The 13,673-nt window shown below is 34.0% G+C and overlaps 1 protein-coding gene across 1 annotated transcript in view; it reads left to right on the top strand.

Annotated features, from left to right (window-relative positions):
• The window catches only part of TRHDE (thyrotropin releasing hormone degrading enzyme), a 389,314-nt gene extending 376,156 nt beyond the window's left edge, over positions 1–13,158 (top strand). The window contains exons 18-19 of the mRNA XM_070409715.1: positions 2,467–2,548; positions 8,042–13,158. Coding sequence (XP_070265816.1) covers positions 2,467–2,548; positions 8,042–8,185 — 226 coding nt within the window. The 3' untranslated portion in view covers positions 8,186–13,158. The remainder of the gene's footprint in view (positions 1–2,466; positions 2,549–8,041) is intronic.
• The last annotated feature ends 515 nt before the right edge of the window (positions 13,159–13,673 follow it).

The following is a 13,673-nucleotide window of genomic DNA, read 5'->3' as shown; positions in this document are numbered from 1 at the left end:
CCTTTTCTCAGCAAACAGTATGGCTATCCACCAATTACTCAACCCAGATACCTGAAAATCTACATATGACTCCCCCTTTCCCTTGTCATATAGAACAATTAGTCTTGAGGCCTAGTCAATTCAACAATTCCTAAATGTTTCCTGAATTAGACCTCTCTTTCCTGTTACCACTGCCCTAGTACAGGTTATTATTTCTTATCAGTACTCTTAACAATAGCCCTATGTTTCCCTGCCTCTATAATTATCTCCACCACTGTGGTGTGTAGGCACTCCCCCCGGCCCCAACACACACTGGCCTTTTCCACTTGTCCCGAGAATCACTCCAAAAAACAAAGTACTATTTCCCTGATGTAAAACCTTCAATGGTTCTGTGCTGCACTGAGAATCAAAGATCCCTTGTAAGTCCTCTGACTAACCTTGTGGCCTCATGTTCTGCTGTTCCGAGGCTCACAATTTATAGGCTCTTAATACCAAATGCTTGTAGTTGTCTTCACACATCATGTTGTTTCACACATCCTTGCATTTGTTTATATTGGTCCTCTGTCTAAATTACTTCCTTCCTTGATCTTTGGAACTATTCCATACTCAATCTATATGCCATCATCTCCCCAAATCCTATCTCAAGATCCCACAGCAAAAGAGACCTTCTCTAAACAAGGTGCATACTTTTCTTATCACCACAATAAATGGAAATTATCTATTTACAATACTAGGTATTATAATACCTTCAAGGAAAGGATTGTGCCTTATTCATCTTTACATGACTATAAGCAAAGTATAAGCAAAACACTCTTAGAAAAAGAATTATTTTTATTCCTGCACAGTAAGCCATTTCTTTAACCACATAATGATTACTAACAATTACTTATATTATTATTGAATGCCTATTTATTTTATTTAGCTTTTTCCCATGAAATAGTTCAATGTTAGAATTATAACAAATTCTGACAGTCACCAGACTAGTCCCCTCATTTTACATATGAGAAAGCTGAGACTTCAAAAACTGAATTATTTAAAGTCCCACAAGTAAGAGCAGCATTAGACAACCTCTGGTAACAGTGGCCTGACGTTTGCTTCCTAAAACTCAGACTGTTATTTTTGGTGTACGTTTCTTAGTTCTGAGTATGATAGCCTCTGATCAGTATCCTTAGCATAGAATAGACAAGTCAATAAATGAAAACTCTTGCCTTGAGTCCTGAGTCGAGTAATTATGTGTGTGGTAGAAGAATTATACAATTCCAATGAACAACTTGATATTGTATTTTAATGGCCACATGAAAAAATGCTAATTTTTTAAAACATTTTTGAGAAATTTGACTCAGTTTCTAACTATGAAAAATGCTAATGTCAATTTTGACTGACCAGACTAAAGAATCTGTGTGACATACTGATAATGCCCAAATTTGTCTTGCAATCCTGTTTCCCTAGTTGGGATTATTTTTCATAGTAAACTAGATTATGTTAAAGTTGAAAGTTTTAAAATAGTTTTTTTCCTCAGGCCTTGGATTGGGAATGTAATAGTAGTTCTTGCATCTAATTTTAGAAGGCTCCTTTTTAAAAAATTAATATTACTCAGACTTTTCTTAAAAGTTGTGAGCCAAATCAGGTGGCATTTGCTGGTATCCTATAATCATAGCTCTTTGCATCTCCCAACTTCCTATAGAAATGACCTTGAATGCTCAGAGATATTGATAGCATCAAGACACCACTGGTCAAATGGAATCCATGAGAAGGGTTCTAAGAAATCTTTATAGTCACATTTCTTTTTTAAATTTTTTTATTTTTCAATTATAGTTGACATACAATATTATTAGTTTCAGGTGTACACCCCAGTGATTAAACATTATATAACTTACTAAGTGATTATCCTAATAAATCTCGTACTCTTCCAACAACACCATGCAGTTATTGGAATATTATTGACTATACTCCCAATGCAGTATTTTACATCCCCAAGACTATTCTGTAATTACCAATTTGTACTTCTTAATCATTTCACCTTTTTCATCTATCCCCCCAACCTCCCACCAATCTGTATCTATGAATCTCATTTCTGTTCTATTTGTTCATTTATGTTATTTTTTGGATTCAATTGTTGGTAAATACGTATTTATTGCCATTTTATTATTCATATTTTTATCTTTTTTTCTTCTTCTTCATAAAGAAGACCCTTTAACATTTCATATAACAATGTTTTGGTGGTAATAAATTCCTTTAGCTTTTTCTTGTCTGGGAAGCTCTTTTTATATGTTCTTTGATTACGATGTGTCTTGGTGTGGGACTTTTTCAGTTCATCTTGTTTGGGACTGTCTGTACTTTGTCAACATGTATATCTATCTTCATCACAAGGTTAGAGGAAGTTGCTATCATTATTTTTTCAAATAGGTTTTGGGAGAGCTAGAAATATAATAGTATTTCTTAAATTACTGCCTTTATTAACATTAAGACTGCTTTTTATCTTTTGAGGTATGGAGAGGCATTATTTATGAATTCCAAACTTATCAGTGGAGTTACAGAATTTCTTAATACTGAAGGTGAACTCAAAGAGGTAAGCCTTTTATGATTTCTTTTTTTTTTTTTGTCTTTTTTCTAAATTCTTTATTGTTTAAAGTATTACATATGTCTAATTTTCCCCCATTGACCTCTCCCAGGCTGCTCCCACCCCCCAGCATATGCCCTCACCCCCCTATTGTCTGTGTCCATTGATCATGCTCATATGAATGCATACAAGTCCTTTAATCTCCTACTCACCCTCCCCTGCCTTCCCTCTTAGGTTGGATGGTCTGTTCGATGCTTCCATGTCTCTTGCTCTACTTTTGTTCCTCAGTTTACGTTGTTCATTATATTTCACAAATAAGTGAGATCATGTGATATTTATCTTTCTCCATCTGGCTTATCTCGCTTAGCATAATGCTCTTCAGGTCCATCCATGCTGTTGCAAAGGGTAAGAGTTCCTTCTTTTTTTACCGCAGTGTAGTATTTCATTGTGTAAATGTACCACAGTTTTAAAATTTGCCTTTAATACCTCTATACTTCCTCCTTTTGCCACTCCTCCTTTCTCCAAAGGTAACCAAGTCCTTGAACTCTATCTTCTAAATTCCTCTTCACTCTGTTCGATTCTTTCTACCCCCTCTGGCCTTTTATGATTTCTAATGCTTTTCTTTTATAAACATATGAAAGTGTACATTTACTTCAACAATTTGTTTACAACAGAATCATATTCATTCCTTTAAGATACACACACTCACCCACGCTAAAGACTACTCAATTAATTATTTGAAAATATATTTTTGACATATTAAACATTAAATGCCTTTGAGAAATGTCTGAATGGAATGAGTCTTCAACTTGGGGATTCCAAATCCACTCAAGGCATATTTGATCCAATCAGCTGCTCATCAGCTGATTGTGTGAACCCAGTTTAGGATCCTCAAAACAACAAAACTGTCACAATGATTCAGTATTTGGATACAGAAGACCAAAGCTGAAGTTGAGGTACAAAACTTGAGTCTCACTGCTTTGTGCTCAGGTCTAATACAGAGAATGGGTAACTGGATGTGATGATAATGCTTCATGCTATTCGGTCTGTAATTTTTTAAGGACTAGTGTCCAGTTTGTGGAGTATCTAACATATCCTTTTTTCTCTGGAAACCAACTAGTGTTCTGACCATTTACATCTCTAATAGAGAGGAGTGTGAAATGGGGAGGGGTAACTTGGTAGGAGGAAGGAACAAAGTATAGATACACTTAATTGATTAAAATGAGTGGAGCTTCCAACACCTCGTTTTTTGTATGCTGCTCTTCCACGATAAAACATAGCTGAGAGTTATCAATGAGAATCATGGTTTCCTCAGTTTCCACTGATGGATGCCTGATGCTGTGACCCAGAGCTAATCATGTTGAGCAGCAATCCCTCAGAAGCATCACATCAACCCTGGCACCACCCTTAACATCTTCTGATATTACCCAATTTTGTGTGATCATCTGCCATGCACTAACTTGGATTCTTTCACACCATGAACTGAGCTCAGTTTCTGATTATAATGATTTGAACTTCAATTTTTATCCCTATTTGTATTTCCAATCCTAAAGGATTTGTTTTTGAAACCCCCAGCATATGTTTCACTATATTTTTTTTAGTAAAAGAAGCTAAATGGGAAGGATATTTTTCATATTCGTACAAAGCAGAAAGAAAGAGCAATTAAATTAATTACTGCTTCCAATTTTCTCTGTATTTAAATGAAGTACTTTTAATTCCATGATTTCATATTCAATAACCTGGGAGTGAAAGACTCATTTAATCACCCTCTGCAGCCATGGAAGTGAATGCTGAAGCGAAGGATCCCGCCCGCCCTCCTCCTTCCCCCGTCCTTGCCCCTCATTGCTGCCTTCCTTCTCCTGGCCTCTCTCCTGTCTTTTCCCCATTTGACTCCTATCTTCCCTGTCTCTCTCCTATTCTCCCTCCTCTACTTCTATCCTCTATATTTCATATTTTTTTCTTAGATAATACCAGGCCATAGGAACAAAGTCTTTTAAATGAACATTTAACTAATTTTATCATATACTGACCATTTGGTTTTAGGTATTTCACTTATGTATTTAATTTCTTACCCTTGATTTAATTGCATTTGAAATGTCCCAAGATACCCCTGTAATGAAAGGCACAGTCTCAAAACTGAAACTAAATTGTGACTTTTAGTCCATTATCTGCAAAGCAGTTAACTTCACAAGAGAGCCTCTCGGTGGCACAAGTCATGAATCCCTTCACAGCATAACTGCTTGCTCTGACTTTCTGGTTTAACAACTGTGGCCTGAGGTGTTTCCATGCTTTCATTATCTAATGGTCCGTAGGATTGGGGACCACTGTCGCTAGGCGGAATGGGGGTTTAATTTGTATTGCTGATAACCCCTTCCATAAATATAAAGGGGCTGAGGAAATTCCAGCCTCATTCTCCTATAACCAAACGAGCCTCATAAGCAGAAAAGCCAATGTGCTCCCTCTGGGTATGGCTCATTCTTATTTCAACAGTTTATAGATCAAAAGGGAATCAGCGACTTTATGAATTCTGAAAACTCATTTAAGATTTTCATGATCCCCATCAGCTTTAGGGGCATTAAGTAGAGATACTTATATTGTTGCATGGTCCCATCCTAAAAACTGCATTCTAGAACCGGAAATGCAATTTCCTTTGATTTCATGGCTCTAGCAATTTGAACAGTATTTCTCCATGAGAGAGTGCATTATTTCTTTAATTTTAAACTAATGGAAGTACAACCACATGGAACCTCGGAGACCCTTGCCATTTTTCCATACCCATATCCTCTAAGCATTCCTCTCTAGCACTCATATGCCTGCCTCTTGAACCTAACGTACAACACTGTTGTGAATGAATATAGATCCCATGCATCTCAGACATCCCATTTACAGTTTTAATGTTGAAAACATAAATCTCATAATAGGACAATGATCTGATTCATTTATATATATTCTGCAATTTACTGTACAAATAATTTACTTTGTGATATTTGGTGTCCAGGACACCCTAAAATAAGAGTTTTAAAAAATGCTAAAAATGTTTTTAATAGAGAAATTGACAACCATGTCTAGAAATTTTATGCTCTGAAGAACAGAGAGAACAAACAACTCTGACATCTTACTAAATGTTATTGTATAAAAAATGTCTAAATGCAACCTTTTCATATAAAACCATAAGAAGGCATAGATATTTAGGAAACAATGTAATAAAAACAAATAGCAGCAGAAATCCTACCAAAGGGCTGCAGAAAACAGCAAACTAGAATGTCAACTGCCTCCTACTATCCTATGGCCTCTAAAGTGAGTCACCTCAGGCTCTCTGAGCTCGCCAGGGTGGTATTTAGTGTAATTAAATAGTGATTTAGGAAATGACTCCCAAAAGACCTATAATTTCATTTTCAACTGAGCATTCTCTTGCAGGATAATCTGACCTGCTATTCTGTCAATAGCACATTCATATGCAACCTATTGTTTGCCTTTGAGGAGGATTTGAGAGATTTACTAGTACTCCACGTGTGCAGGCTGGCTTGCTATCTCATTAAGAAGGCCATGGTGCCCTAGCTGGTTTGACTCAGCAGATAGAGTGTCCGCCTGCAGACTGGAGGGTCCCAAGTTCAATTCTGGCCAAGGGCACATGCCTGGGTTGCGGGTTTCATCCCCAGTAGGGGGCATACAGGAGGCAGCCCATCAGTGATTGTCTCCCATCATTGATGTTTCTATCTCTCTCTTCCTCTCCCTTCCTCTCTGAAATCAATAAAAATATATTTTTTTTTTAAAAAAAGAAGCCCATAGCTATGCTCCATGGAATCAAAGTTGCCAAAGGGTCATTATCACTATTTGGCATGTTCAGTGACTACACAGGAAAATATGTAATAAAGCATATAATGAATAAATTTAATTTTTTCCTGATTGGTATATTATGTAAATAATGCCACTGTACTGTACATATATAATTTACAAATGTACAATGTAGCGTGCATGTTTTGTAATAAATTGAAACAGTAAATTCAAAACATAGATCCCCATGTATTACTTGTTGCTTTAGAGATATAGACTGAACATAACTATATAAATAAAAGTGAATTATTGCATTAATCAACTAAAATTTAAGAAATTTATTTTGGTGATTCCATTAGACTTCCTTTCTACATATGTGTACATGTTCCAGGTATATGCGTGTGGCACAGTGTCTGAGCCATTGGGAGCTATTCAATAAATCCCAGTCTTTCTTCTCCTTTCCTTAGTATGTGTAAATTTGGTCAAATGTCAAACCAATTTTAAAGATAGTGCCGATAAATATTTGTTATACATTGGATATTTTACATGTTTGTTATAAAAGCATACTGATTTTGAATTCTTGTAAAGGATATTGCTCTGAGATATGGTTATTTGTTGCTAATGCGGTGATGCAGGGGGGTGTGTAGAAAAGTAGAGGATAAACTGAGAAAACCCATCAGTATTATGTAATCAAAGTAACACTTCCATAAACAAAACAAACTACCCAGAACTGATTTTTAGATTAATTCAAAAGGTGTAATTAACTCCATTTTAAATGCCTCCTCCCCCTATTTCTCCATCCTTGGGCCATTCCTGATGCAAAATACATTTCCCTCCTGGCATATCCTCCATGTGGTGCCCACCGTGTGATGAATCACACCTCACACTAATTACACCACGTAATGTTTCTCTGTTGCAAGTTGATTTTTCACATTTGTCTATTAGCATCACAATCCTTGGTTGGTTGCCAATTTCTAAAGACATACCAAACAGAAAGAAAAACTGCTAGCATTGAATCTTGAAATAAAATCCTTGAGCATTTCCAGAATATGCACACTCGATAGAGAAAATATCATATCCATAAAAATTATGACAAAACATTTAAAAACCACAAGATTTTAATTTAGTGTTCCAATTCTCTGCCTCAATGAGACCACATTCCTCCTTCATTCTTTCTAACTCTAGTTACTCAGGTGATTGCAATACCATTTAATCACCCAGTTTTCATACCATCAGTATTTTTTCCCCACTACTCAATACCTTTGGTAATTCCCTTGCCATCAAAGATAGTGCCAAGCCCTCAGACTCCTTATTTGGAGAAAATTAAGGAGAATTTTCTCTCTACAAACAAAAGTAAACTTTAATCCTTATATTCAGTTTTTAAGGCTATTTTGTCTGTTGGATATGCTTCATAATTAGAACTTGTTTTTGCCACAATCCCATCAGCCTATTATGAAAAGATAAATTAAATATGTCTGTTTTAATATTTATTTATGAAGCAAGAGTTGATTTTATGGCTACTTAAACTGTAATGTCCACTACTCATTTTCCTCTCAATTGTAAAATAATTAACACCTAGTGGACCCAGTCATACTGCATTTCAATACTAAGCTCTCTCCACATATTAAATATACCTTCTGTAGTGAGTGTGGCCCATTGTTTAAAATGGACTCTTGTTTATATATGTTGGACATGCATAATTACCATTTGAAAAATCTTTATTTCTAGCTAAAGAACTTTATGAAGAACTATGATGGAGTAGCCGCTGCCTCTTTCTCAAGAGCATTGGAGACCGTCGAAGCCAATGTGCGCTGGAAAATGCTTTACCAAGATGAGCTTTTCCAATGGTTAGGAAAAGCTGTGAGGCACTAATTCAACTTAACATTTCTACAAGAAGGCCTGCTCTATGCAGAATGAGGAGAAGGGCCAGACTTTCAGTGTTAACGTGTGGGAGGATTTTTTTTTTTAATTGTTGGTCATGGGGGATTTTTTTTGTTTTATCTCATTCATCTTGCTTTGTTTCCTTATTGGGTGTTCTTCTTTAAAGAAACTCTTGCAAGTAAAACTAGCCATGATTGCTTCAGCTGTACATTCCTTGCTCTACAGGACCAAATATGATAGTGGTGCATGTTGATGTTGCAGTCAGTTTGAAAAAACACATTCAGAATACTTTGTGCATGGTTGTTGGTCCTACCTGTGTTCCAGCATGCTTATTTAAAATGTCCAGTGTTGTCTACTCCAATGTGACACCCAGGATGGGCATTATACAAAAGCACAAAGATTATCTATGACAATCAATGTTGCAATGAAAGGAAAAAAAAAAGGAAATTATAGTCTTAGTCTTGGGCATTGTAAGAGGTAAAATAGCCCTTTAAGTGATTAAGATCACTTATTTCAGCACTTGAATTGTCCTGCAATGATTATTGTGTTGTTAACCCATTTTTTTTAAAGTTGTTAAAAAAAAAAGGCATATAGATAGTGTATGCATATGTCAATGTACATAGGGAAACCCCATATGTATATAGTATGTTGTACACTGTACTTCTTCAAAGAATCTCTTCAGATCAAGGAAAATGTAACTCTTTTTATAAACTTCTGCAAGCTTTGAAAAGGCTGAAAATAATTTATCTCAACACTATCCTTCTTGACAATTTCCTGACTAAGTTTCTCAACTGGTATGAATTTGTTTCATCTACTTCCTTAACAGTGGTCTATTCTACCATATAAAAAATGAACTCAAGCAAAATTCATGTATAAACTAAAAACTTTTTTAATTCTTCTAAGTAAGTGGCAGTCTTGCATTCTAAATATAAATCCTGTCATCATTTTGATCAAACTTCCTATTGCATAAAAACTTGTGCATACTTAACAATTATTAGCGCTGCAAAAATATTTATTTTTTTCATCTTGTTTGCATATCCATCTCATGTTGGGTGGTCCAGAGAGTTAAAAACTCTGTGTGTGTGTTGGTTTTGTGTCTGTGAATCTAATCCCCCATTAAGCATCCATACCTCAAGTGGGCCTATTAGCCTTTAATGACCCTCGATGCCAGTTGTGCCATCTGTACATTAAAGTTAAGTCCAAAAGTGACTTTTCTTGAGCAAAACTTTTTTTTTTTGCATTGATAACACTTTTCTTTTTGTTGTGTAACACAAATGATTTTAAATGGTATTCTCACACTGTAGGCCAGCTTTCTAAACATTGCTTAGATGCTCCAATTTGGCATATTTTAAAAATTTATCATTATAAAATACCAATACAACTCTGTACATAAGCCACATGTTTGTGGACCAATTTCTATTTTCCTAAGGTTTTTCACTCCTCCAAATGTTATTTCAAACCATTGAAAGGAAATATTCTACCTTTAATAGTCAGTGGACACTGGCAATAAAACAGCAACACCACAATAAAAAAATAGGTATTTTAGAAACTAGAGCCATATATTTATTATAGGCTTATAGGTCCTAATCCATGGAATGAGTGTCATCTAAAATTAAATTTTATATTTTAGCAGTTAATATCTATTACTTATACCTAAACTTTTCAGCATTTCTTTCAATTAAAACATGAATTTTGAATACTCTATGTGGTGTTACTAAGACAAAGTACTAATTAGTGTAAAATTTAAGAGCCATACACCTAACAGAAGTGGTGAAATTTAATTAGTGCTCATCACATATGTGAACTCTTCAAGGGGTACGTTCTGAAACATAACAATAATAAATGTCACACTGGTGTGCAGGTCCAAAACATGTACTATATCACCATTGGATTAATGTAATAGAGAAGACAAAAAAAAAATAGAGGTGGATATCTTGTTTTGTGTCGTGAATTACTGAAAATTCTTAGTAGTTGTGACATTCTTTTGAGTGAAATCACCATCTTCTGCATTTGAGTTAGAAGGGCTTTTATAGTTCTTTTTCCTCCCCACTGTTAATAATCTTAATCTTCTTGCAGTATTTTAGTGGCCTTGAACAACTGGTTTAGCTACAATGTCAAATCCTAAGTGTATAATTATGTGCAATGTTCAATACCTCATATAATACTTGTTCCACAGTATAAGTGGTATCAATGGCATTGAGATGGAATTTTTGTTCTACATATTTTTCAATGATTATCCTTTCAAATGTTGAAGATTATATCAGGCTTTAACATTTTTTTAGTTGTTGAAATAAGTGATATTTTCAAAATAATAAAATAACCAATGATATCTCTTGGAATATTATGTAAACTGTAGTTATAAAATTCTATTTTCTACATAGAGTTTTTATCTTTTTTCTCTTCTATGTCTGTTTTACAACTCATATGTATGCATGAAATAACAAATTGTCCTTACTGGCACAGTATATGTATAATGGCAAAACTTGGTTTCAGTTAGAAAGCTCTAAATTATTTACCATACTGAGTATTAAATATCTCTAGGTAACTTGTAAATAAAAAATTTTCCCCATTTTGACACATTTTCCCTTAAAAGTTTCTAATAATCTTTGAAAATTTAAATATATATATATATATAAGCACAACATCTAAAGCTCATATCTACATGCAAAGTTTATTCTTGAGTTTCAATAACATGGCTTTTAGTTGGAGCTTAAAGTCGCTTTGGTGTATATTATTTCCTGGATAATTGTAGGGCCAGAATTTTGGTGGTAATGCATTTTATAAATATTGTAATATCTTGGAAGGTTATTAAGATTACATAATATATTTGTAAATTACATTTTTTTCAATGAACTTTAACACATGCCATTTATTTGACTGTTTTCAAAAATATAATAAATTATATTAGCTCTGGTTGTCTGATGAGAAACTGAGGCACAGAGTAGCAATGTGAACTATTTAAAATTACATAGTTGTTACTTTGGGAACAGATAAAATAACCTAAGACTTTCAATACAGCCTTTCTACAACTAAATAGAAAGACATGTTTGAAATATTTCTATCCACTGCATTAGTTGAAGATTTTCCAAATGCTGGCAGCAGCGTCAAAATATCTGATTAAATAGATCTACAATAATTATGTTATTTATGTTAATTTTAAAGTCTGTGTTTCTGCTTTGCTTGATGTCAAACAACTAGATGAAATATTAATCAACATTGACTTTGGTCAACATAAGTAGCCAAATATTGGGACAAATTATATAGTTCATTGAGTATAGTTGTTGTTTTTTTTTTAATCTTTTCGTGAACATTGTTTAAATGACCTTAAAATACTGATAATTTGATTTATTTTTCACACAAATATCTCTAATAAACTCTTATCTGTAGTAATAATAAATGATCAGACAATTGATAAAATGGTGTCCATCTTAATCAGTGAAGATAATATACAGTAAAATGTTTATAAATCTATGCAGACTAAGTTGTAAAAAAAACAAACTTTGTGCAGCTTATAGTACTGGATGTGATTCAGTAAAGGGATTTATAAAGAAGTTTACAATAATATGTTTAATTAAAATCTGCTGGCTATTAAATATTTAAGGCATGTTTTTCTATGTAGTGGGAAACCTAAAATAGCCCAATTATTTTTCTCAGTATATCATGTCAAAGAAGTAGTAACAATTTACATAATGAGAAATTCAGATTTCCACACCTGTATTTTTTCTGTATTCCAGATTGTAACTGAATTATTATCATTTAACACTGCTAATTATGTAATGACACAATTCAATTTAATTAAACAAATATGTGTTGACCACCTTTTATTTTACAAAGCACTATGTGAGAGGTAAGGAAGGAAAAGATGAGTAAGACCTGAAGAAATTCATATCACAATGAATAAACAAATACAGGGTGTCCCAAAAACATGTACACATACTTTAACAGCTGATAGCTCAAATTCATATATATTTTTTTCCTTTTCAGCCAGACTAAGTTTTAAACAAAGAAAATTCATCCTAAAATGCTACTGGAAGTTTGAAAATGCAGTAGAAGTACAAACACTGCCTTTTTAATTATTCAAAGTATGCATACATTTTTGGGGGACTCAGGGTGTGCAATATACATACCTCCCACAAAACGTATACACACTTTTACAGCTGATAACTCAATCTTCACTCCTTTTCATGTTTAACTGATTTGATATAATAGGTGACGCGAGACTAAGCTTTGAACAAAGAAAATTTACCCACTAGATTTTTGTATGGGGTTACATAGAAAAATAAAGTTTACAGTACAAAACAGGCAATAGTTGATTAATTGAGGGCACACAAATACTGAACAAAATAATTCTTGATGTTTGTGATTCCATTGTTTTGAATTATCAGCAGTGCTTGGACCAGAACCATCATCAGTTTGAAAAAAAGCATTGACAGCCCAGCCAGTGTTGCTCAGAGATTGAGTATTGACCTGTGAACCAGGAGGTCATGGTTCAATTTCCTGATTCCGGTAGGGGCACATGCCTGGGTTGTGGGCTTGATCCCCAGTGGGGAGTGTGCAGAAAGCAGCCAATTAATGATTCTCTCTTATCATTGATGTTTCCATGTCTCTCTCCCTCTCCCTTCCTCTCTGAAAAACAATTATATATCTACATATCTATAGGGCTTTCTCTCTCTATATATAAAAAGATATTGACAAAAAATTATTCATTCCTGTAGATTCTTTTACAATTTGACAGTTAACCGTATGTTAATAAACACTGACTTTATAATCATGCAAAGTGTGTATACATTTTTTGGGACACCCAATTTAAGGAAATAATGAACCATTTAGAATGAGTGCAACATGAAAAATAATTACAGGCTATAGAAGAGGAAATAATTTTTAGGTGTGAATAATTCTCATTGTTTTATTTCAAACATTTAGTTGTATTTCACAGAAATATGTAACATTTAGAAAGTATAGAAGCCTACTCAGTTTAAATTTCATAATTGGAATATAAATTGGAATAGAATTTAACTTTAAGAAAAGCTGTTTGAGCAATTTATTAATATCAGTAAGTTGCAGGAAGAATGTTTAACGTATTTATGTAAAAGTAGTTCATGTTTTCTAAAATGGTTTTAGCATATTACTTTTATAGATATAATGTGTTAATTTTAAGTTAATTATATATATTTTAAAGCAGGTTCAACAATTTTTGTTCTAGGAAATAATGTATTTGTGAAAATTGGTATATGTGAACTTTCAAATACAGACATGTTCTTATAAAATACTCTTAAATTTCACATTTTAATATAACCTTTAGTTTGATTGCTTTGATTGAATTAGAAAGTTTATTATTAAAATACTAGAGACCCGATGCATGAAATTCATGCAAGAGTAGGCCTTCCTTTCCCAGCTGCCAGCACCAGCTTTCTTCTGGCACCTGGGACCTGGTCTTCCCTTGCAGCCCCTGCTTCGTCTGGAAGGTCATCCGGAATGA

Source organism: Myotis yumanensis, unplaced genomic scaffold (assembly GCF_028538775.1).
Source record: "Myotis yumanensis isolate MYYU_CA2020_CCGP unplaced genomic scaffold, mMyoYum1.0.hap1 SCAF_3, whole genome shotgun sequence".
NCBI classification, from domain to species: domain Eukaryota; kingdom Metazoa; phylum Chordata; class Mammalia; order Chiroptera; family Vespertilionidae; genus Myotis; species Myotis yumanensis.
This window is presented reverse-complemented; position numbering and strand designations above follow the sequence as displayed.